General features: G+C 38.7%; 5 protein-coding genes across 5 annotated transcripts in view; 2 read left to right on the plus strand and 3 right to left on the minus strand.

Moving 5' to 3' along the window:
* Positions 1–4,197, plus strand: part of LOC140942488 (AN1-type zinc finger protein 3 homolog) — a 4,518-nt gene extending 321 nt beyond the window's left edge. Inside the window, exons 3-4 of the mRNA XM_073391399.1 lie at positions 133–492; positions 2,406–4,197. Of these exons, the coding sequence (XP_073247500.1) occupies positions 133–492; positions 2,406–2,554 (509 nt within the window). The 3' untranslated portion in view covers positions 2,555–4,197. The remainder of the gene's footprint in view (positions 1–132; positions 493–2,405) is intronic.
* LOC140942489 (peptidyl-prolyl cis-trans isomerase FKBP2-like) lies at positions 3,850–8,504 on the minus strand. Its single transcript, XM_073391400.1, has 6 exons — positions 8,209–8,504; positions 6,958–7,048; positions 6,155–6,176; positions 5,745–5,791; positions 4,619–4,654; positions 3,850–4,349 (listed from the first exon to the last, which is right to left on the minus strand). Exons 1-6 carry the CDS (start codon positions 8,377–8,379, stop codon positions 4,288–4,290), a joined length of 429 nt encoding a protein of 142 aa, XP_073247501.1. The 5' UTR covers positions 8,380–8,504; the 3' UTR covers positions 3,850–4,287.
* A 2,070-nt stretch (positions 8,505–10,574) lies between these two features.
* Positions 10,575–14,400, minus strand: LOC140942482 (U4/U6 small nuclear ribonucleoprotein Prp31-like). The gene is made up of 3 exons (XM_073391393.1): positions 13,490–14,400; positions 11,518–11,952; positions 10,575–10,878 (listed from the first exon to the last, which is right to left on the minus strand). The coding sequence occupies exons 1-3, from the start codon at positions 14,312–14,314 to the stop codon at positions 10,684–10,686; spliced, it is 1,455 nt and encodes a 484-aa protein (XP_073247494.1). The 5' UTR covers positions 14,315–14,400; the 3' UTR covers positions 10,575–10,683.
* A 38-nt stretch (positions 14,401–14,438) lies between these two features.
* LOC140942490 (small nuclear ribonucleoprotein Sm D2) lies at positions 14,439–16,527 on the plus strand. The gene is made up of 2 exons (XM_073391401.1): positions 14,439–14,582; positions 14,757–16,527. Exons 1-2 carry the CDS (start codon positions 14,572–14,574, stop codon positions 15,103–15,105), a joined length of 360 nt encoding a protein of 119 aa, XP_073247502.1. The 5' UTR covers positions 14,439–14,571; the 3' UTR covers positions 15,106–16,527.
* Positions 16,528–21,342: 4,815 nt separating this feature from the next.
* Positions 21,343–25,914, minus strand: part of LOC140942491 (uncharacterized) — a 31,372-nt gene continuing 26,800 nt past the window's right edge. Inside the window, exons 25-29 of the mRNA XM_073391402.1 lie at positions 25,529–25,627; positions 24,534–24,584; positions 23,944–23,988; positions 22,874–22,993; positions 21,343–21,570 (exon numbers count right to left, since the gene is read on the minus strand). Coding sequence (XP_073247503.1) covers positions 21,446–21,570; positions 22,874–22,993; positions 23,944–23,988; positions 24,534–24,584; positions 25,529–25,627 — 440 coding nt within the window. The 3' untranslated portion in view covers positions 21,343–21,445. The remainder of the gene's footprint in view (positions 21,571–22,873; positions 22,994–23,943; positions 23,989–24,533; positions 24,585–25,528; positions 25,628–25,914) is intronic.

The raw sequence follows: 25,914 nt of genomic DNA on the forward strand, positions 1-25,914 counted from the left end.
ATCGTTTGTGCTTCTCTATCAGGCGTTAAATTTTATAATGGACGGTGGACACAACATTGCAAAGCTAAGGTCACGCATGCAGTCTGACGGCAGTTTTTCATGTCTTTGAATACATTTCTCCTCTGTTTCTAGAATTACAACGAAAGGAGAAAGTAGAAGAGAATAATGCCTCCGTTCCATCGAATATACCTAAAGTGCAAACTTCTAGTCGAAATGAATGGAAACATGATCTTGGAAAGGTGATCTCGAGAGAACATCAAGTCAACCGCGAAGTCCAAGGTGACACGAACGATTCAAAGTGTAGGAAAACAGAAACTGAACAAGCAGCTCAGGGAAACAACTCTCTAGACTTAAAAACAAGCGAGCAAGAAAAGGGATCGAGAAATGAAGTCCTAGGAAAAGATATATCTACACAGAAGAAGCGAAAACGTTGCTGGACGTGCAAGGCCAAACTTGAACTTGCTCAGAGAGAACTGGGCAATTGTAGATGTGGTAAGTACACCAAATGATCGCCCTTTATGTAGTGTACATGTATGATGTCGTTGCGTCCTTGCTCAAACGAAATCTGGTGCCACTTTTCGCCTGGGCTGGGTTGTTCAAAGCTGGGTTAAGATAACCCAGGGTTAGAGCGAGATTTGAATTCAGATTTGAAGGGATAAAAAGCATTTCAGATTTAATTCTTTTTGTCTACAAGTTGATGATTGGAAGCTCTAAATATAACAGAGAAAATTAACCGAGAAAAGGCTTTTGAACACAAGAAAGAGAAACCCGGGTTAAGCGCTAATCGGCATTCGAACAACTGATTCCAGGACCCTGGGGATGGTCTATATTTTATCCACACGGGACACCCACCCCCCGAAGGATGACTAGAAACTGAATCTTCAAATTTTTGTTGCGGCCCTTTGAAAAATGAAATCCGAAGGGTTCGTTCTTTGCATGTTGGCACCTTTGAAAAATTTGTCAGATCACCGCCCCCCCCCCCCCCACCCCCCATTTGAAAACCTGTCATCCTTAAGGGAGGGGTTTGGATCAAAAATGGAATGTCCCCTGGACAGAAATGCAATTGACCCATAAAAGTTGAGCTTGGACATAAAACTGTAACAAGGATGACATTCATTTTCTTGGGCTCCCATAAGAATTTTTTTTTGGTGTTTCTACAGGTGATTTAATATTACATCTTTAGCCCTTGAAAAATGTAAGAAAGAATGCAATATGCTTTAACTTATTCTGGTACAAGATTTTGGTCCACTGAAAATTAAAATTACTCACTGTCCTGCTGGATTCCGTCTTAAATATTTTGGGCCCTTGAAGACAGAAAAAGTGAAAATTTCCTTACATTAATTTGTTGTGCAGTAGGGCAAAGGGAAGAAATTCTTACTTCTAGTGTTATGTCCTGTGGCAAAGCTTGCCTTTTACTTGGTATCCTTAAGGTGATTCCCTAGTAAAAGAACCTAACATAGATTGTAGATGAAACTTGGTACACTGATGTAACAAGTCAAGAAGATGATAAAAAGGTAATAAAAAGTGGGGGTCACTGTGCTCGTTTTGACGTCACAATGCTGACAAATACAGCTATTTTGGACTCTTTGACAAAAACCGTGCGCAGCCCAAAACTAGACAGAAAGGAAAGATTTTTTCAATGATGCATGTGGTATCGCACAGAATTTGACTTTAATGTATTGTTTATCCACTTATGTATCAGAAAAATGCCTTTTAATGCCCTTGTTTTTACTTTACGATCCAAAGTAGATTTAAATTGGACACGCGCTATTCGACACGTGATAGCTCAATCCGTACAATTTAGTAAAATTGCCAAAAAACTGAACATAGATTGGTGCCAATTTTTTTCTCACTGAAAGGAAGCACTGTCCTTATTAAAATCATGAAATAAAAAAAGGGGGTCACTTTACTCGTTTTTGCGGTAGAGCTGCAGAAAGTGCGCACCAAACGCATTTTCCTTGATTTTTGAGAGAGGACTGGGGCGAGTTTCAAAATAGAATGTATGCGAAAGGGGAAAGAAAGTGTTAAAAAATCCGTTTTTACAGAATTTATATCGAGATATCACATTTAGGACACAATGTGATAAAGAAAGCGTTTAAATGAAAATCAAAGTGAATAAGCACAAATTAAACATCCACTATCGAGGTTCTCCATGAGGAAGTCGAACTCAGCAACACGCGTACTGCTTACATTATGCACATTCCCACCACATTGAGCCTCACCTCGGGAAGAAGCAACCGCAAGCAAAAATTGCAATGGCATTTCTCTTTGGTCAACTTCATTTTAATAATGTTACTTCACATGCTCTTTTTTACGGAGGCCATCTTGTTATGCGCAGTAAGAGATGCGCAGTGCAAAACCAGGGAATCACTTTTAAGTCCATTTTACCTCATTCTTTCTTTTAGATTTTGTCTTCTGTCAATTGCATCGATTGCCAGAGCAACATAATTGTGTTTTTGATCACAAAGAAAGTGGGCGTCAAGAAGCAAGAAAGAAGATGGTTAGTCCAGGGCCAAAGAAAGTAGGAAGATCTTTTCAGAGGATAGATGAATGAAGAACAGATGATATTAATCCTTGTGGTTGAACTCTTATTATCTGGTGTTTGTTTAATTTTGAGCACCCAAAAATCTTGGCACAATATTTTTTATTTTTGTGCAGCAGGAGTGATCACATTGATCAATGCTAGGAGAATTCTGTTTATTTTCATGTACCGGCAGTTTATTATATGGAAACTTTTAAAGTAATAATTTGATCAAAGGCAACTTCCAATAAGTATTTTCTTTCTTTTGTAATTAGATATGTAGTTTTGAATTTCCTTTTTAAATTATTTTAATATGCACTTGTTTTTGCTGAGGGTCTGCAGAATGCTGATAAGCATATCTGTCTCGAAAGAGCATCTCAACTTGTGTATCAGGCTTTGAGATCAACAAGACCTTAAGAAACTACAAGTTGAAGGTGACAGGAATTTCAAACTATCGTAAGCGTAAGATAGGTTTAGTGAGCAAAAACAATAATAACTTCAAGCAAGCTCTCCCAGGAGCTCAGGTGACAGAGGAGAAAAAAGAAAGAAGCTCTCTCCCCTTTCTCTCCCCTGCCCCCAGACTTGTCTAGAGTCCCCTGGCAGAGAGTTTGTATACAGGCTAAAGCAAGAACTCTGTGAGTGTACATCACACTTTTCTGTGAATTCCTTTGCTATTCCTGTATAACTATGACATTTTATGATTTTCTTGAGAATGTGAATGCCATAAATTTAAATAAATGATTAAATCAATTTTTAGGGTATCTGATCTCATACCACAAGCATGCTCTCTTCAGCTCGAACTTAATTTCTGAGTTACTTATTTAAATAACTGAATTTTGATATCAGAACTTTGTGAAGAAGTTTGAGTTGACACCGAGTCAATGACCATTTCATGGGCATCACCATGTTTGAAATGCAAATTCTCTAATCCCACACCCAGTGGTCACTGATAATTTTTTACTTTCTCCTCTTGGTTCGGAGAGTAAAAAGGGGTTAAGCATTGAATTTAGCACCAGACAGATGACATTCGAAAGCCCTGGCTAATCATTGTAGAGTGGAGTCTAAGCAAGGCCAGTAAATATGCTTGTGTTCACCTAAAAGGATGGACTAAAGGAAGGAATTTCTTTTAATAAAATTAAAGAGAAGTCTGGGGCTGCTACCGTATCATTCAAACATTTTGTATTCATTTGATTTGGTCGGGAACATTTTATTTTAATTAGGGAATTTTGAAAACCAATTTCTATGGCAACCATGTTAGGGGTAATTATTGCGCTAAATCCTTGACACAGTAAATAAGATATTCCAACTAAATGCATAACAATACAAAATAAAGGTGTTACTAGCTTTTAATCAAAATTTCATGACAAAAGTTCAGTTACAAAAGAGACAACGTATTTTCCATGAGACTACTGGTGGCCTATTACATCACTCGATGATAAAGGGTCAAATTGGCTTCATCAACTGAAGAGACAAACTAGCATAAAAATTTGCTAGCATAAAGGGATTGAAGAGTTGCTCTTTTCACACATGTAAAAAAAAGATTCTCCCAAATAAATTTATAAGGCTAATCACTATTTCTATTGAAGCAGTCAATGTGAGTGACTAATCTACTTAACTCAAATGTATAAAAAACATTAATTTGCCTCTTACATAATTAAGTCTTAGATGAAAAAGCATTTAAAAAAGGAATAAGTTGTGACAGTCATGAGAAAAATATAGCCTGCAAAAAGAGGTATTTATTTTACATTAGAACTGATCACTGGAAATTACAATTCAGATTTTCTCTCTATTTTTAGTAATTCAACCTCAAAAATCAGGGTAGCTCCACCTGTAAAGGAAAAAAGAGATATATATATATATATATTATTGAGATGCATGGACCAAGGCCCTCAAGTCTTGATCTAATGAAAACATCTCCATTTGATTCACAAGCATTTCGGGTCTTCTGGTTTGAGCAAATCCGACTAACCTGGCTTTGTTTAGTCACTATCAATTACAGAAAAATTATACTGGACTCTAATCAGTCCTGTTTCAAAGTGCAAAAAACTAAATATATTAATTTTATTCATCTTAAAAAATTCAAAGCAAAAAACTTACCAGGAATCTTAGGAGGAGCTCCTCTATCACCATAACCTAGAAGATGACAGTAAAATTGGAAATAGGTCATTATACACATATTTCAATGGAATGAAACTGAAAAATGACAATGAAGTTGGAAATAGGTCGTCATATAGGCAAATCGTTGCTAACGTCATTGTTCACATTTTTCCTCATTAGCATACGACTTAACTCATAGAAGCTGTGGCCGTACATATGAAGTAAATGCAAAAGTTGAAAGAGCTGATTAAGTTGAGCAATTTGCACAATTTGCAGCTCCTTGCAAACAATATTGAAGGAAATATCAGCCATCAAAAACTGTGAAATTGCTGGGCGGCAAAAAAAGTTAGCAAACCATACATTCTCTGTAAAATTTCGAGTGTTTAGAAGAGAATTTCTCCGAAACCATTCGGTGTATTGGGCACAAATTTTCACAGATAACTGACACTGTTGTGCCCTTTCAATGTTCAGAGTCTTTATTTTATTAGCATCATCAGATAGTGATAAGCATATGTTAATGAGGCAAAAAGTGTAAACAAAGATTTGCCAAAAAAAAAAGGATACAGTCATGTAAATGTACAACACAGTTAAAGGGACAGGTTCACAGTTCAGCGCATGCTCATTAATCAAATCAGGACAGTTGATAGCCAATCAGATTTGAGAAGTTTGTTATAGTTATGATCGTAGTGAGTAACACAGGGTCACTCTTTTGAGCTCTTCAAATTCCATGACTTTTTCCATGACCTTTTTAAGTTTTCCAAGACCTTAGGTTTAGCTGTCACTTTCGAACTTTCATTTTAAAAACGTTCCTTGTTTTAGGGAATTTTTGGACCCTAAACAGTTCAACAGACACAAACTCTGGTGTCCACCAAAATGTGGGCCTCTTGCACTGGTTAATTACTCCTCTTTATCTTACATTGTCCTTGCCTTGTCATATGCAGTAACTTATCTATCAAACAAAACTTAAAATTTCCATGACCTTCCAGGACCAACAATTAAATTCCCTCACTTTCCAGGCCTGGAAAATCAAATGCTTAAATCCCATGACTTTCCAGGTTTTTTATGATGACCTGTATGAACCCTGTAATATATTGTTAGAGGGAAATTACTGTCAGTAAAAACTTACCAAGATCTGATGGGATAACAAGCTTCCTCTTCTCTCCCTCACACATGCTATCAACAGAAAAAAAAAAATAGTCAGAAGATTATGAACACTACACTGACGCTTTTGCAGTTATTTTAGAGACAGTATGGCATGACTAAACAGAATAAAATAGAATAGTTGAATAGATATCAGTTTATTAAACTCTACGAAATATACACTTACTTAAACAAAAAAAATAAACAAAATGTAAGTTATATGTACTAAATACACTGCAAAGTGTACTTGAAACAAGTCAGTAGAAAAAATAAAACATGAGCTCTTGAGGCATCGTTTCAAGAATGTGAAAGTCATTTTGCTGCTCATTTATCAGCAAGCGACCTAAAATACAATAATAATATTTTGTATACATTTTGCAAACACTCATTACTTACTTTAGAAGACCTTGATCCCAACCTACAAAACCCAGAAAACCATTAAAAATGTGTGATCCCAGAAAAATATCAATCGTCACATTGAAAGTTTTAAAACAATTATTTAACTTTACAAAGAGAGGGAGATCAGAGGAGACTCTACAGCCAATTAATATTCAAAAGGGTTTACTCTGAGTACTCGTATTGTACTGTATGTAATTATATCTGTATCAGTTTTCAGTGTATTGGGTGGTTGGTTGTATTAAAGTGTACACAACATTTTTTAATGGTGCCTGCCAGATGCAGGGTAGTTTAGTGTGCTGTTTTGACTGGCACAGCTGTGCCCTAAGAAAAATTGAAGGAGCCTGGTGCTCTGAACCTGTGAAATCCAGGGTGCCCTGCATATGGTTTCTACAGCACTGCTAGGGTACTGCCTGGACTGGTGTCGGCCAGTGTACTCAAAAGATGCAAAGTCCTCTGACCATCCACGAGTCACCTATAGCTGGGTTGATTAAGAGTTCAGCCGGTGACTGGTAGGTTGTGGGTTCAAATCCTGCTGGCGGTTACAGATTTTTTATTCTGAGTATTTCTGCTTGTACCGTACAGTCTACACTTTAGCCTACGAGAGAGGATGTCTTTTTTGGCTCTTCTAGGTAAAACAAGAGCCAAAAAAGGCATCTACTCTCACAGGCTTTATCTACTTCAGATGTAAATAATCTTCACTGAAATAACTTTTCTTGGGGGTGAGGACATTTAAATCAAAAAGTTCTGCAATCATGTGCAATCAGACTCATAATGTAAATACTTGTAAATTTGACACTCACCTTTAATTACTTGTCCTACACCTAGTGTGAATACAAAAGGTTCCCCACGTGGAATGCTACTGTCAAACTGTGTTCCATCATCTAATGTTCCCTGTGAATTAGTAGACAGCTGGTCATATCATATACTATATCCAAACATGGTGGCAAATAATACCTTAATTTTTTTCAATTTAACCAGTTAACTAGCTTGCATCTGCAAGAAGCAAATGAACTTGTACCTTGAAATGAGACATCAAAGACTGATGATGAAGACAAAAGAAAAACTAACTTTGCAGTCCTTTGGGAAGAAGAAGTGTTGGAAATTGTCTTTTATTAACCTGAGATCAGGCCCAATTTGAGCGGTTCTCATACATTCTCTCTTGCCTGCCAGAGCGAAACGAAAATAGAGCCTGATCTCAGATTAGTCTTTTATAGATAATATATTACATAAAATAGTGTTAAGTACTAATAATAATTACTGTCCTAATGTCAAATGTTATAGTTGAAGATGGCATCCTCAAACATACTCCTTTTCTATGGACAGCCAAAAAGACAGGAAACTATACTTAAACCATTATTGCTCTCCAACACCCATTCTTGTGCTGACAGCCTTAATATATAGAGCCAGACCAATACTCAGAGTCTAAAAAATAGCTGAAAAGTTTTGTTTGTCCTGATAAAGAGCTCATAATATTTTATCTCCAGAAAATATTAAGAATGGAAATCAGGACAGTTGATAGCCAAGCAGATTTGAGGTTTTGTTATAGTTATGATTAATAACCCTTTAAAGCCCCAATATCCACTTACAAATTCTCCAAACTGATCTCCATACATTTCCTTAAAGAACTAGTTGAGAGAATTTGTTCAAAGGTCAAAGCATTTTCCCTTAGGAGATCATTTTATTCATTCTCATAAACTTTTATTTTAATTATGAATTGATGTTGTTACGAGAAAATTGATGTTGGTCACTTGGGACTTAAAGGGATAAGAAAATACAGGTACCATTTTATGAATTCAAGGTTTTGAACTTTACCTTTTAGTAATATAACATTTCAGGACCCTATTTCACATTACCACCAAGGGGAAAATTACAGATTTCCTATCGCAGGGCAGCCTGCAAAGAAAACCACGGGGCTTGTACATTCAGGCTCCATTTACATTGTACCTCAGGGTTGAGATACTGACAATAAAACATTTATATTTAAGACTGAGGCTACTGCGGTAGGATTTCAGTAGGATTTCAAAACACAGCCATTTTGTATTCTCACTCACTGTGTAGTGCATGTGCAAGGTATCGCCACTCTTGGATCGTGTAGCGCAGTTTTCTACCCTCTTCTTTACACCAATCTGCAGTTTCTTTGTGTTCTTTTTGTCCGCCGCCAGCACGTGACTCGCCATGGTTAGAAACGCTAAAGCCGCTACAGTTCCACAGAGTAGACGCATTTTACCTCACACGAATAAACCAAAGAAAGTTAAGAATTAAATGAGAGAAAGTGAGACAAAAGATGCGATCAAAGGCCAAGAGTGTACGTGTAGCTCCCCAAAGCGCTTTGGTGGCCGTGTGGTAGACGCAGTGGTAGACTGGGTACTACCAACTTTATCATAGGGGGAGGAGTGGGAGGGGTGGGAGGGGAGTGAATCCTGAGACTTTGCTTTCGGAAGGGGCCCCCGAGACTTTGGGGTGGGAGAGGGGTACCTTGAAAGAGTTAGATGCCTTAGGTTTACACAAGATGCTGACAACAGAGAGCTTTAGATTCTTATAAGACGAGGATAACTACAAGAACGAGATTTTCCCAATTCTATAAAGTAGTAGTAAAGAAATATACATAGTCCAAAGATAATCTGAAGAATTTTCTGTTATGTATAAGATCCCATTCCAACCATTCAAAGTTTGCATCAAATCACATCCCCAATGGCAGAACCAGGCTCAGTGACTCCACTGACTCCAGTATAGCTAGTGTGTACAGACCCCCCCCCCCCTCCCCCGCTTCGCCTCAGAAAAAATCGGAAAAGGCCCCTTCTCCGATTTTTTCTGCAGTATAGCCTCCTCAGCGGACAACTCCTTTTGTGTCATCGCTTCAATCAGAGTGAGCGGGTTATTTTACATTATTATGGCCCTAACGAGCCACAATAACGGTAGGCTCGATTACCAGCCGCTGTTCGGTAAATGAACCCCACTATATTAATGGCGAAAGAGCTGTCGACGGGTACAACCCCGCTCTGTTTTGGGTTCTTTTGATGATGTGTTGATGATGTCTTGCAAAGTTAGTTTTCACATAATACGATCAGCTTTGCAGAATACTGAATTCAGTATGTCTACTTTGTATATTTTTGCTGATCAGCTCTTCTTTAGATGCTAACATACGTTCTTCGACATATTCGATAGTTGTCCCTAGTGACTCCTTTTGTAACGGTTACGCTGACCGTGAGGAGTCTGAGAACGAGAAAAGGAGAAAACGAAGAGGAGTAACTATCCCTGTCACTCTCCAATCTTTCTCCATTCTCCCGCCTGTTCTTTAATACAAATATGATTTCCATACAGTACAATATTTCTGTCTAGTTTCAAATGTTATTGATCATCAAGCTTATTTTGGCGCTAACACCCTAGATCCAGAGTCCAACAGACCATTACAAAATTAGATTTAAAAAAATGGTATCTACAACTCGCACTGTTTTCCCTTGGTATTAAATCTATGTAATACTGTAACATTGTTTCTTATTTCCACTTATTTGTAATTAGAACTATTTCTTCTCTAACTTACTGATAATATTTAATGACAATTTTGTAAACAGCCTTAAGCAGAACTGAAATGTCTTCAAAAGTCAATAACCATGAAGGGTATCTTATTGTTTACAGTAAAGTTGCAGAAAAAATTAATCATTGTTATTAAAAAGTTGGAGATTTGGATTGTAGGACATCGTTTAAAACATGAACCATAAATAAACCCTGTTTACATTTTACACAATTATAAATAGCTGCTTTATCGCACGCTCTCTTCTCCATACACAGGGACCACAGAGCATACGTTGGATTCACGTGTAGTCCAAGCTCAATGAGTGCCAAAGCTGCGTCATTATCTAGGGGGTCCACTGGCATGCTTTCCCTGGAAATTTGGAAATTTACAGCTTATGATATAACCATAACCATTCTATCAATACCAAGAAAATTTTGTCAAATTTTATCACCATTCTGATAGGTTTCTGCACAAGAACGAACATTTCACAAAGAAAATTGAGTTTACTTTTAACACAAAAAATCAAAGTACTTTTGTAAATCAAAAAAGAAAATTCCTGTTGAAATTATTCCTTATAGCCCAATCAACCCCACAGCTCTGCAGTTCCTGAAACATTAACTATTCTAGCCAATCAGTAAGCTCTCCAATTATGGTGAGTGAAGCAAGCCATGAGAGAATGTGTGAGCAAGAGGAGCAGACGCAAACACCACTTCCTTTCCCCGCCCCTTACACTTGCGTTTCCTTTCACATCCTTCTCTAGCATGACTTCTTGCGACTCCCCCAAATAGAGAGCAAGCTTGCAACTACACTCATGACTGCTGTGCAATGCAAATGACACAACTCCTCATAAGAGGCTATTCCTTGTACTGTATTATTAATATATTTTGGATGCCATCCACTACAACCCAAAAGAACGAAAAAAACATTGGACTGGCAATCCAATTTCTTTTGATATGGAGCCATCTTTTCCTTCGAGGTAAAGAGACATGTCCAACAGTCTGATGAGCTAAAATCATTGTTTCTTGACCTTCAGGAAGCCTGCAGTACTTGAGAAATACTTGGCATTCTCCACTTTCTGTTCTGCTGCTTGAGGGCTGACAATCTCCAATCCCTGCAGAGGGGTGAATGCCACGCTGGATGCTGTTCCTGAAACTCCTCGTCGCACTGTTGTCTGTCCTCCCAAACTCTGGGACTGCTGAAGACTCCGCTAATAACAAGAGACATTAATCTTACGTTATGAAGGAAGACCAAGCCACATTGAAAATTGTAATACACTTCAGGGTTGTCCTCAAGATTTTGGCTATTTTATGGGACCGTCGCTCAGTAAGGGAAAAAAAAGAAGTAAATGCATGCACAAAATGATGAGTTCAATAACCAACATCAAGGTTATAAATTTATACTCATGCCAAATGCAGAGTGTAGAACAAGAAAAACGTCTGAGTTTGCTACTGTTTTCTTCTTTCTTAAATCTAGGGATGATACAATGGCAGTTTTTTAATTGTGTGTTTGTCGTGTTACTGATCATTGCTCCCTTCTGCACACATTTTGAATCTGTCATTTTGTAATTTTTTTTTATGCCTATTTAAACATTGTCATTTTGTTTTTGTTTTTTTGTTCCATTTTGTTTGTGCACTTATATAGAGTGCAATGCGCGCCTATTGTGTGGGCATTCACACACAATAATTGAAACTCCCTTAGGCGGACAACCCAAGGAAGTAAAAAAAAAGTGTCTGCAATACTGGAGTTGGCTGCTTGTGAAAATGACTTTTGTGAGGAGAGATCAAATAGGGCCTTGTTAAAGGAGCTGTGGAATAGCCTCTATTAAGAGAGCTTTGAGAGTACTTACTTGCAGACGTTTGGAGATGGAAACCTGTGTCTTCTTGTCAACAGCAGGAGTTCGCACACGGCCCGTGTTCTCCTTCCTTCCCATCGTACCAACAGAGAAACCCAAGTCTGTCTGATACACATCTTCACCAATCTGCCCAAACTCCAGTCTGTTGGCCTGTCTCCTCATCTCTGTCACAGCAAATTTCTCTTTCATTTTACGTACCCTGCGGCCACCTCTCTTCTTACGAGGAGCATCATCGGGCCTTGGCAGTGCCTTAGCTTCCTTCAGTGGCGGAGGTTCCATCAACTTATCAAATTTGCCTTCAATATTCTCTCGGAGTTGCTGCCCCACAGATCCATCAGTATTTTCATGAAAGCTGTCTACTCTTGCTGCAAGTGAACATTTCGCTGCAACAATTCTTGCTGCTTTCTTTCTCAGATCAGCAGGCATATTCTGAAACATAGAGAAATACAAATTATTAATGTCCCTTCTGAAAATAGTATTAAAAGTTACTGTTTCTTCATGGCCATCTTAATAATATTCCTATCTGGAGGCTTCAATTTTCTGTTCTTACTTCTTATAGCCTATGAATACAGACAGGGAGAGACATCTGCATGATTGTACACCTCAAAAACTCAGTGCTGAAGACTTAACTCATGTAATACTGAGGTTTGTATAATTAATTATATGATTAATCTGTTATGTGGTTCCAGATGTATATTTATTTTAGTTTCTGTTCCTCCTTGTTGATTGTCATAAGACTTTGAGTTTTGCTGTGATTTCAGGGCCAGCAATACTCAAATGCTTCTTTTAAAGCAACTATGTGCCTAGGAATTGAGTGTTTCTAGGTAAATTCAGCGTTTTAACTTTGTGACCTCATGTTTTTGGTCTGTCATGCCTAAACAATTGCTGAAAGGGTGCAACAAAACCACTACAAACAGTCCAAGCTCTTGACCAGATTCTGGATGAATTCATATAGGCAGTATGGAATTTTTTAGGTGCAGACAACTCTCTCGCAAAACATCCCCGTTGGAAGGGAACATTAAAGAGGCAGCTCTATTCATAGGGTTTTTGTAGTGTTGCTACAAACAGACAGAAAGATGCTAGCATTAAGCGACTTTCTACTTTTAATGCTGAGTTTTGTTAGGATATCACAAATCTGATTACACAGGAGTCAAGTCAAGACCAATACTTGAATGATGCACCTTCCTTTTCTTCATCCCAATGCATGCTCATATATTCTGTGAAACCTCCTGTGAAGGGTTAGTGGACTGAAGTGCGGACACATTTACTTTCGGAGAGAAAGTACTGTGTGCAAATTTTAGGTTATTATATTATGTAAATCTATGTTGCTTATAAAAGTTTTTTTAATACTCTCGAGTAATTCAACTACGTACAGCAAACTCACAGATCAGACATTGTATGAGGTGGTCACTTAGAAGAGATTAAGAACAATGGAAATTCAAAAACAGTTTTGGATAGGTTGCCCCTTATGGGAGCTGGTCACTTACAAGGGGTGGCCATACATGAAGGTTTGCCTGTATATAGCCCACATAGCTGGCAGTTCTGTTGAAACAATGAAGGAAACTCATCCACCACAAAGCATTTAGAGGAATGAGAAAAAGGAGGAAAAGGAAATCAGCGTGCAAAGAAAGTCATGTACCATAGCCCAGGGCTAGTGGATTTTGCTATCGGGCTAGTGTTTTTTGTTCTTGACTTGCCTGACAGGCAAGTGCTGTTTTTGGGGGAAATTCAAATTACAGAAGGATTGTTATCAATCCTGCCAATCAAAAAGGGTTTTGGGGCTAGTTCAAATGACTTGTGGGCTAGTACATGCTATCTACAGCTTGCCCGCATGGCAGGCTGTAAAACTGACTTTCTTTGCACCCTAAGGAAATGTTTTCCTTTACTGTCCTCCTTCCTCCTCTCCCCATCCATTCCCCTTGCATGTAACGCTAAGTTTTAATGACTGTTATATATGTATACAAACCTGTATAAAATCGCTGAAATAAATATGCCCAGTATGAGGCAAGATTGCTGCACTAGAAAATCCTGACAAAGTTTTCTTTTGAGATCCCAATAGTAAGACATTGCAGGCCGGCATTTTTGACAAGCTTGTAAGCCCACCAGCTGAACCCATGAGCTTGGCAGCAGTTGATGCTCCAACAATAATTGATAGATTGGGTGCAATAAATGTCATTCTCGACTCGACATATTCAAATATATTAATCTTGGCCTCCAGTAAATCAGTGACAGTTTTACAGGCTTCCATGAGTCGCTCTACATCATCTTCTTCGAGCTTTTCACCTTGAGTTGTAGAAGCAGTAACACTCACCACCATCTTTGTTGCTGGAGGCAAAACATCTGTCAAGTCCACCTTGATGGCTTCAAGGTCATTTCCTAGAAGTTCAACAGTGCGGATGTAATCCAATGGATGAGGAACAAGAGATTCTAACTCCGGGAAGCGTTTGCAGTAAATATCTCGGACATATTTATGAATGATGTTAACTTCATTGTCGATTTCCGCTGTCAGGTTGTTCGCTTCCACAATCAGCTGATATTCTGGGTCGACTTCAACTGGACCGAACACCTTATCGCGTGGTTGATTACTGAATTTTTCGATCCCAGAAAGAACGTCATTTAACTGCTTACTGTCTTTGAGCTTTGCAACGCTTTTAACAGACTTCGAATCCGAGTCTAAACTGTCTGTTGTCTCCATTGCTTCCTCAATTCCATCGTCATGATCTCTAAAGTCCACATCACCCTCCTCGGCGGCTTCTTCTAAATCGGCCAAAAGTTCATCTGCGAGAGACATCTTGCTCTATTTCAACTATTGGCAACAGTTTTGAATAAGTTTTAGGAGAAATTAAGTTTTACAAACAAGCTTTTAATACAAACACGAAAACTGAACGTGGAGGCAACGCTAGAAGGAACGGTTACAAAGCATGTAACTAAAGCGCATGAGATTTATAGAAGACGCGCCAGCGATCCTTGAAACTCAAACGCTTCTAAACGTTTCTTCTATAGTTGGGAGAGTGGACGTAGTTATCTTTCAAATATCAGGAAAAGAAAATGGCATCCTTGTAAGAAAAACCTCATTTTATTTTATCTGATATTAATTGATCTCTTTTGCAAGTTATTTTGCAAATATGACCCCGCGAAAGAGGATAATCTTGGCTTAAAGTTTCTAGTTGTCATACCTCAGCTTGCCGAGTAGTTTTTTTTTCTATTTCAAAGTTTGCTCTTTTTCTCCGCAGAATGAACAAGCCTAAGGGTGAGATGACACCAGAGGAACTCGCACAGAGAGAGCAAGAAGAGTTTAACACGGGTCCTCTGTCTGTTTTAACGCAATCTGTGAAGAATAACACTCAAGTTCTCATAAACTGTCGCAACAACAAAAAGTTGCTCGCCAGAGTGAAAGCGTTCGATAGACACTGCAACATGGTTCTTGAAAACGTGAAAGAAATGTGGACTGAAACTCCAAAGTCAGGAAAAGGGAAGAAGGCCAAACCTGTTAACAAGGACAGATATATTGCCAAGATGTTTCTCAGGGGCGACTCTGTTATCCTTGTTCTTAGAAACCCATTAGCGGCTACAGGAAAGTGAAGTTAAAAACTCTGGGATTGACATACTGTTCTCTCAATTGAAGAAAGTTTCATAGACTGACTGTCGCTGTTTACCATACATATACTAATAAGACGATGCCCACATATGGAGCTGCAATTTAGAGCTACTTTTCATTTCAGTGTGGGTTGACGAAACTGGTCATTTCGATACAAATACGTTTCAATTCAAGTCGTTTCGATACGAACATTAGCAGTGAAACTGTACATTCCTCATTTTATAAGCCAACAATACGAGACTATTTACACCTCAACTCAATCGACCTGCATCAAAACAACTTTGTATCAAAATGACTGGTAAGTGCGGGTTGGTAGTGGTTTTGTGCTAGAGCAAGTTTGCTTCCTATGAGCTTGTCCATCAAGCTTGATCAAGATCTGATATTGTAAAGAACAAAGGATAAGGTCAAACTTGTCAGGAGAGTTCCAAATAACTTGGGAAGCAAGCTCAGCATGGAACAAAACTACTGGCTTCCTGGTGAGATGATGCTTTATTGTATGGACACTTTACATTAAAACAACAGCTGTAGCTATGGATTTTGTAGTTAGTTCATATATAGGACATGTTACTCACACATTTGATGAGAATACCTTTGTACATGTATCACAGAACAGATGCAACAGAACTTGGAAATGTTGAAACTTTTAGCATGCATCCTCATATCAGAAATCTTGAGTTATAGTAGCTGTAGGTAAACAGTATTTTTTTTTTACTCGCCGTCCACTCACACCTTGAGATATTTAGGGCTCCACTTGAATTTCCTGTCATGAATGCCTGCTGATCTAGAGTATGAAGTCCTTGCAGAAATGCAGCTAATAAATTATAGCTCCTGATTAGCCTGCTTTGCAGATGTAATTAACCTTGGTTATGTCTGCAAAGCAGCACCGATATCCTTGTACTGGACGCCTTACAGACTCAACAAATTACCAGTATTGCATCCTAAGTTTCCCTTTAAAATTTGATTAGCAAATCAACCGACAATGGCATTTTTAACAGGCCAATCATGGCACGTACTCAAATTCAGGTACACATGTGAGGGCCCAGAACAAGGATTTTGGTGCTGTTTCACAGGACTTGACCAGAGTTTAGTTTTGTCTGTGGCACAGGTTAGCTACTGATTTGCCACAATCCTTTTAAATTCATGTTTCTAATTAAGCCCATTTTACAATTGTGGGATTAAGTGGTGTTCAACTCTTTACCAGATTGTTTGTGAGTCTTTTTTTTCTTATAATAAAATTAAGAGTAGCCTGATATTGATGTGTAAATATTTATATCTGCATCAGTAAACCCAAGCCTCGTTCAAAGCAAGGTGCTAACTACACGTTCACAACTGTAGAATTGTCTTTTAAACACAAGCATTCTTTACTTGTTTGAATACATGTAATAAAGTGTTTGTTTTGCTTGTAACTGGGAGTTAATAGTTTTATGGCTGTATTTCATAATACTGTTAAGCATTTTTGTCATTCTCAAGTGGAAGGGAAGGCATTTTTCCTCTCCCTTATTCCCAGGGTTCTCTCTCTTCCTCCCTCAAAGGAGAAAGAGAGGTTTGTTTTTCCTGTCCCATTCTATCCAGTAATGGCATTCTATCATGTATGTCATTCTAATTTCTTCTTGTATCGTAAAGTTAGATAACAAAAATCTTCACTGAATTCAAGCTGGGTTGCTTACTGAATGCTGTAATTAATGTACAGCATTCCCCAGGCCTCATGTGGTCATGCACTCCAATGCATTTCTGTGTCGAAATTTCCTGGGACCACGTGCAGAGGTCAGGGAAAATCTGCACGGTTTGTACACAGGTAGCCTGCGCCACAGACAAAACTAAACCCCTCGTTCCATGTGGAATAATTAGGCCTATGGAATGGACAAACCTCACTGTAGAGTCACTGGATGACATGTATGATGTATTCCAGTAAGATTAAACTTCTCCATCACAAGCAAAAGAAATATGAACAAGTCTTTATCATAGGCAGAACATGTCATCATAATAAAAAGAACAACAATTATTCGTTTAGAAATTTTATTTCATTTGTACGCTATGCTTGCGCAGCAAAGCACCTAAGAGACCAACTTCGTTCCCAGCTCCTCTCGGTTACAAGCAAACGAGGCTGGAGAGAATCGGTTTCCAAGAAAGGTGTGCATGCAATAAAGTATCAAAATATAAAAATTATGACATATTAAATTACAGATATACAGAGCTAAAAAAATTAACTTAAATAGTACCCTGGAGACCAAGATCGCACAAACATTTCTTTAAAATCATTTTGCTATTATCATGTTGGGAGAAAATTCCACAGCTTAGCACCGCGATAAGAAAGGCTCTGTACAGTACCGCAAATGATCCCCAACCGCAAATGATCCCGAGACCGCAAATGATCCCCAAAATGGACCGCAAATGATCCTCGACCGCATGTGATCCCCAAAGTCGACCGCAAATGATCCCGAAAGAAAAATAGGAATGACTTGGAATCAGGTTAGCGGATCATCGTGTCGATTTTATTATTATTACAATAAGTCAGATTAAAAGCTAAATTTTACTTCTCAAATAAATACATGAATAAAACCTAAATGAAAAAAATCATTCAAGAGTAAAAACGAAGTAGGTAGGCAACACACGACTTTTACCTCATGCTAAAATGCTGCTTGTTCCAATGACTTTTTTCCGGCTCTGGCGGGTAGATTATACCTCTGAGGAAAACGTTTTGACTGAGCAAATGTGATTTTTGCTGCTTATTGCATAATGAGAGGTCATGACACGCAATTTCTGCGGTTATTGTTGTTTCTGGTCGGCATGATTTGCCCTTTGATGCAAGAGCATTTCCTTTTACCTCTTTTGAAATGCAGTGCTCTTCATTGCCGCTAAATAAGGGTTTTAGGTTGTTTAATTTTCTCTTAAGTGCCTCCTGGATCCGAATAATCATAAGCGATTTTCTTTTAGTCCGTGAATGTGACGGTTTCTTACGATGTTTTGTCACACGATAACTACCGCTTACCTGGCTTTGCGTTTCTCGTTACCAGGTTTAGATTTCTGGTAACTGTCTTCAGCAAAGCACAACAAATGAATATACATAAAAACGCTAATACAACAATTCACAACACGTTCATGAGATGTAAGAAAGTTGCTATTTCGAAATAAACCGAAACCTGTGTACATTGATAAGTTCGGGGGCATTTTGACTTGTGTTTATGTTAAATCATGTCTTGTTTCGTAATGGGCACCTAAGTTACGAACAAATGTCTTGCTGTTTATCACGTAAAATTAACACTTCAGAGAAAAATCAAAATGAAATATTCTGGCTGATTAATTTCATGCTTTCAAAAAGATCAGTAAAGTCAATAAAGCTCTTGTTAGGTAGAGGGTGCCCGGCTTTGTATTCCTCAATAGAAAGGTTGAGCTTCTAGGTGTTAAAACAATTTTTCTGTGTAACGTCCTGCCTGTCTTAAATTTTTCATTCTTGAAAGGAAATTGAAGCAATCGACAAAGGAAGAAGTATACGGTAAATACTATACCTTTTCAGATTTATTCCATTTTTTTTTTTCGCCTTGTATAAATTGACCTGAGAGTGAGATGTAGCGTCCTCCTTCCCTTTTTCTTTAAAAGGCGAGAGAAAAAGGTTTCTTTTTTATAATCAGTCCTTTTATGTAATCAGTCCCATAAAATCCATTCCATTCCTCAAGTTTTCAAGGGATCATTTGCGGTCGACTTTAGGGATCACTTGCGGTCGAGGATCATTTGCGGTCCATTTTGAGGATCATTTGCGGTCTCGGGATCATTTGCGGTTGGGGATCATTTGCGGTACTGTACAGGCTCTTTTTTAAGTAATCGGTGTTGGGTTTTTGAAGTGCCAAATTAAAGCTAGAATCTCTGGAATTGTGAGCCCTCAGTGTAAGCCGTAATATCAGGAACTACGGTTAAATGCCTCAGTAACGTACTCAGCATTTTTTTTTCCGCAAGTCCGATCGAGAGAGTTTCTAAAATTTTTGTGCTCATTTTAAAGGCATCTTATTATGTAATATATCAAGCATGAGACGCAGTGTTTCATCACCAGATGAAACACCGAGAATAGAGTTGAAAATACGACGCGCAGCGGAGTATTTTTGACAAACTTCGAGGTGTTTCATCTGGTGATGAAATAGTGTGTCGAATGCTTGATATTACTTTTCAAACAAAATGATTTTAGAAGGAGAAATTAAGGATGCAAAACTGAGCAGTTTTTCATCTGATTTCCAAACACTCACTAAACATTAATTTCCTTTGACTTTCTCTACGAATTATTAATGAGTTTGAGAGAAACGCTCGACGACTGGCTCAGTTTCTGCAGTTTATAAGTTCCTCAAAATGAGTGATTCAAACACGTTCTATCCGTGCTGCTTTAGACGGCAAGAACGTCTAAAGATCGTCTCCGGGTAAACGTCGATCTTCACATGCGACGAACTACACTCTTTTTTTTCTATAAGAATAAATTTTATTAGAATATCGAGGCTGAAATTTGCGTAATTTTAAGAATATTTTAAGAATAAACCCCAGGCTGAGGTTTTCAGAAAAGGATATAATTTTGTGTGTCCAAAAACTGTATACAAGACAATGATATGTTTTCAACTTATTCCATTCTCTGAACGGCAAAACTTGCCAACAAGGCGAAAAAACCTGCACTAACTATACTTGATACCCCAATATATCCTAAAACGGAAATGTCATAAGCTATAATTTAAGAATAATACAAGAATATTTTCAGCCTAAAATCGGCAGAAAAATAAGAATATTCAGCCTGGGCCGGAAAAACAACATTCTTATATAAAAAAAAGAGTGTAAAGAAATAAATTAAAAATTTGTATGATAATGTATGTTTAGCCTCGTTCGGGACAAAATTTATTACTGCTCTCATTCAGTTGATTGCTTCGGCGCGTCCTCAGTTCGACCTCGACCCAAATTAGAGTTTGGTTAGTCCCATAAAAAGTTCGACGTTTGCCCTAGGCCCGAGCAAATTGCCTGGACGTAACTGCATTAAATTACATAAAAATGATATTTACTTGCAATTTTAAATTCAATCTTATATTCTAAACATGGATACGAAAATCTCAGGAAACTCCCTCAAACGCATGTCTATTTAAAAAAGAAAATGTGTGTTGCTGTAAAAATAATCAACCCATAAAAAAATCATCTTAAAAGAAATAATTACCAGTATAAAATCAAGCGTAAGCTTTATCTACAAGGTAAAAACGCTTAACAGCAGTACAAATGCGCTGCAAGTCAAATCTCTGTCGGTACTTTCAAAATGAAAATACGTTGATGTCCAAGACGCTTATAGACACTGTTTTAACCTCGCAAAAGTTTGGTTCTAATCAAACGAACCTCTTAATAAAAATCATTAAGTACAATACAGAGTGATAAGACTAAGCTTATATCTTGCATAAAACTGAAATAACCTTGTAACTTCCATCTACTTTAAGGTGCTTAGAAAAAGCTTTGTGATATCTCTACAACGAAAGAAGTGAATTAGATTACGTAATCACAGGTAATAGGACAACTGCACGATGGCGTCATTTTACTACAGTGGAACCCCGCCTTACTGTCACCTCGTGATTACGGTCACCTTTTTTTGGCAGCCTGGAAAAATCGGCATACATTTTCTTGTAAAAAAACCCTCGTTAATACGGCCGCCCCGTCAATACGGCCAATTTTTTGGGCCAAATGGTGGCCGTATTAACGGGGTTCCACTATACAACTACCAAAATTTTTCGATATTTTTTGCCTGTGTAATATTAAGCTTTCGCTCTGTTCGTTAGTATTGTAAATAGACTGGAAGTAATTACTGTTGATTGTATAGCAATGTGAAATAAAATAAACTAAGAAACAATTTCTATCGAAAGTGTCATGCAAAGGCCCAAAATAAGATTGAATAGTGACCTTGCGCTCTCATTTTATTTGCTTGGTAATCAGCTCTGAGCTCATATCGTCAAAATTTATTCTTATTTACGTAACTGTACCTGAAATAAATTCAAATTTACAGGATGCGTCAGGTTCATGTTTCGCGTGCCGTCGCTAGCTCAGCTCCCACCCCTCCCGCATGTTTATGTTGCAGGTTATTCGATCGGTGATAGAAATTCCACCCACCCCTCCCTGGTCGACACTTAACTGCACCTTTATTCCCAAACAGCTGTATCCACCACTTGCACATCTCCCATAATGCACCTTATTTGCCCCCCCCCCCCCCCCCACCCCGCCGGGCAAATAAGGTGCATCATGGGAGATGTGCAAGTGGCGAATGACTGAATGAGTTGCATCATTCCACCCACCCTTCCCATCCGTTTTACACTTCCAGCTGTGTTATAATTTCGGTTTGCTCTCAAACGTGACGATGCCCTCATCTCCAACATTGCTGTAAGCTGGATTGGTGTACATCATTTCTCCACCGTCATAGTTCACGTGCTCAACGCTATCAAATCCAAACCCTTGGAAAGAAATTGAGACATAATTGTTAGTACAATGTCTCAATAGAGTAGTTTTCGTTTGAGTGTCGTAAAACCAAAACCAAAGTAATTACTCGGGCCAATCACATAGGACACAGACAATACATTGAACCAATCAAAACTCGAAGTAATTACATGTGGCTGACGCAAAGCGCGGGAAAATGCATGCGAGCGCGTCACAATTGGCTCTGGTTTTACTTCTGATTGGATGAAAAAGTGGCGCGAATCTTTTAAGCCAATCGCATCGTGTAGAAAGTGCAAAACCAATTACTTTTCGACACTCAAATGAAAACCGCTCTAGTTAACAGTAAAGGAAAGTACTTCGTCGATTGCGGTATAAATTACTGTAACCTAAGGAGCATGAACCCCTCTAGCCTTCGAAAACAGCCGTTCTGCTAGAACCCCTCCTCTTTAAGCCCAAATCACCCTATCATTTAACTCAACGTCAAAGTCAGGAGTCGATAACTGATTAACCCTTTACACCCTAAGATCAAAAATTTGAATTCTCATTTGTTGCCCCTATTCATTTCCCACAGAAGTAGTGGGGAGAAGTTGATTAAATATCAAGCAAATTCATCTTGTGTGATCATATCCGTAATTCTCATGACCACTCTGTTTTACAAAGCATTGATATTACGAGGAGAAATTTGATGCTGATCACTCTCAGGGCTTAACGGGTTAATCGGCTCATGTCAGAGCTTATGGTAGGTATTAAGCTCCCCTTCCCTGCAAAGCCCTCCCCTAAAAATCACAATTTGAACAGGAACGCAAAGCAATCACTAACTGTAAAGAAAATTCTTTGAAAGTGTATTTGATGATTATCTGCAGACTGCACACACTCAAAGGTTCGTTGTTAAGTAACGGATGAATGATATAAAATCATGGATTGGATGCTCTACGATGACCCATGTAACTTATATTAAGGCGTCACCCAACTTCCTCTCTCCAGCATGGCTACTAAAAATAAGCCCCTTCGAGGAGCTTATTCAAAAGATTCCGCGCCGGGCTTCAGCATATGCGGCAGAAAAATACTTATTTTTTGGTTTGTATCTTGCCTAGTCCCTAGGCCTTATCATTCCACGCGGCCTATGCGCTTCGGGTCACGTGTTCCGAGCGAATTTTTAAGGGCGTCTCCCAGCCGTTCGTCTCGGATACGTCACCGAAATACATTGACCGAGAAGGCCTGGGAAGACGCCCCACAGAGACTTGGCAAGTTTATATCTATGGTAACCTAAACTTCACGATTTGTAAAATTAGAAGAGGATAACCAATTGAATCGACATACTTTGTGGTTTAGGTTTGTGCGACTTTCTTTTCATGTAACACCACATGGCCGCAGCTCCTCCGACAACACCCAGGAAAGAAAAAGCCACTGCTAAACCAATATTTCTGTTCTTTTCAGCGGCTAAGTCAAGGAAGATGAATATGAAGAATGTGTTAGTACGGAAGTAGTAAGAATGCGAAATACAACAAGAAAAACAGTTGAACCGCCATTAAACGGCCACACTCGAGGTAAGGGCAAGTGGTCGCTTAATGGACGTTGGCCACTCAATAGAGGTTAGTCATAAATTAGCATTACAAACACGCGACAGGAGCAGCACTACTGGTCCACAATGGGTCTTCATCTTCTATCTCGGACTGTATTTTCCTTCATCATATTCTTGAAATAAAGCCGAACTAAGTTTATTAAGCGCTTGATGGCCTCTTAATAGAGGTGACAACAATGGGAGAACTCTCGTCGGGACGGAGAAAAGGTGGCCGCATAATAAAGGTTTAAGTTCCCATTCTTTTCTACAACTATTTCGGGACTTTGATTACGAGCCGCTTAATGCAGGTTCAACTGTAAGAGTTCATGCAAAGTGATTGATATGCTCACATTAGATTCATTAGATTCACATTAAATTCGGCATTTCGTCGAGTTTTGCTCTCAAACGTAACAGCCACTAAATAAGAATCCTTGTCTTGCCAATTAAACCGGCCAGAACCGACCAGGAGATGAGAACCGTTATGTAATATTTTTACTTCTAGGCTACCATTACTCAGATTATTATAAACATTTTTAGATGAAGCGGCTCATTAAATAAAGAGCAGGTGAGAGGGTCGAGTTCGATGAGAAAACAAGAAACGTTCAAAAGAAAATTAACAAGGACAAATAAATAGACAATCTGAGTCCCCCTCTCTACCCTCCCCCCCTCCGCCCCAACCCCAAACTAGGCTGGCGTCTTTGTTGCAGATCAACATTACCACATTTCTTTACACAGTGTGTGAAAAGAACATCAACAATGTCGTTTTGAGCTCGATGAAGTGTCTACACTAATTCTGACACCACAAGACAAACAAAAGGGTCTAGCTCACCTTCCTTCTTCCTTTTCTGCTCTCTTTCTCTTTCCAGTGCTTCAGCTAATGAGTAAAGATAACAAAAAGCTAAATTTCTACACGAAATGTTTATTTATTCACTATGGCAGGCACAGATTTAGAAACGCCAGCGGCAAAGGCGGGTGACTCTAGGGGGTCGCGTGGAGCATGATATCTGTATGTCCCTTAATTAACCTAAAATATCACGAGGGAGGGTGGGTGGTGAGTCAGCCTGTGGTGGAATGGCGCCTGTGGCGGGACGCTTCGGGCCAAACCTTCCCGCCGCACGCGAGAAAAATCCTCTTCTACCAGGGGTGCCCAAGATGAAAAATTTGCAGGTGGCTAGCAAAAGAATAAAAGATAATTGATTAAATACTCTTTAAAAATCCTGTTGAATCAATTTAACGTAGTTTTATTTTAATTGGTTATTTTATTAAACGCAGGTTTCTTTCTTTCCTAAATATAGCTTGGTAAACTGGTTTAACATGTTAGGAGAGAGAAAACTTTTATCATGAGGTGCTGCAAAATTTGGTAATAACAAAAAAATAATAATAATAAACCAAACACTTATAAAAGTCTGCATCATTTACCTTGATTTTTTTGTATTTCAGCTGCTGTGGAATTTATCTCACATTTGTTGCCTTTAAGAGACAAAAATATCAATAATAAGCACTTAGAACACATGTTTAATGACAGAAGGAAAAAGTAAGGCAGTGTAACACTTAAAACTCTCTAAAAACTGAGGAATGAAAAAAGGGGAGCACGATTACAAGCGACGAGCGGGGACTCCTTAACTGGAGGTTCGCACACCGCGTTGTCTGCCTTCGTTTTAGCGGTGTAGAATCCCCCAAGTTCCCTTCCAATTGCTAAGAAAGGGTGAGGGAGACAAGGCTAACGGCCTCAGTGAGACCTAAAATCAAACCAAGCATGATCTTACTAAATTTTTTAAGGACCCTGGTTGGTGGATCCGCTCAGCAAATAGGCGCCCATCCAACTGAGCTAACATCAGATTTTATGAACTGTTAAGACAGGCTACAATTTTAATACCTGCTGTTCCATTCACATTATCGCCTCATTAGGCAGTCACGTCAAGGCGTAGACCTTGTCTTTCTAACGGGCAATCAAGAAATTCACGTCCAAGCGGTATGTGTTTATAATTCCATTTTGGCGTGAAATTTCAGAGTTGATTTCTTATTTCACATTTGAGATTAAAAAATTGCCAGGGCAACGTTCCGTACGTGTCAGTACCGAGATGACGGCAAAGTTCTAAAATGTTATGAATGAAGATGTCAGGGCATTAATAGACGGTTTAGGGTACATCAAGAAGGATCCTATCAGGTGTTTGGTCGAAAAATTCTGCTTATGAACTTAAGCCAAAATGTTTAGCTCTACAGTTTTCAGCACGTGGAGTTCTCGATAGATAATTAATTTTGTAAACAAGTCAAAAACTTTCGATTGGGAGGCTAATTTGTCATCCATGTTATTAATTGTTTATCAAATGGTTTAGTTATGAAACGCGCGTGAAATTATTCCCTAATTTGACTCGTCACCATTTGATTACACCTACGTAGTTTACTGGTGATACCTTCAAATCCCTTGAAACACGAGCAAAAGCTTCTTTGTGTTTCCTTGTTGCAGTCGCAAGTCCCCTGATCACATTTACACACATCATTGTCTCGGTTGACTAAAAGGAAAGCGCCATTTGCAAGGTCAGGAATGTAAAAAACTAAGGTTGTTACATTGACCATATTTCATGGAAACAGTTTAGTACAAAGAAGGTTCTTTATATTAATGGCCTAACAAGGTCAATTACGTGTCTTGGAAGCAGGTCTGGGTAATCACAACACTGACCAAATCAATACAAGAATCGATGACAGATTGGGAAGCATGTCCCTGTCGCGGCCACCATGCCCGGCAAAAGTGCGGCAATCAGCGGGGCACTTGTGGTTTGATATTGCCGCTGATTGGCTC

Source organism: Porites lutea, chromosome 7 (genome assembly GCF_958299795.1).
Source record: "Porites lutea chromosome 7, jaPorLute2.1, whole genome shotgun sequence".
NCBI lineage: Eukaryota > Metazoa > Cnidaria > Anthozoa > Scleractinia > Poritidae > Porites > Porites lutea.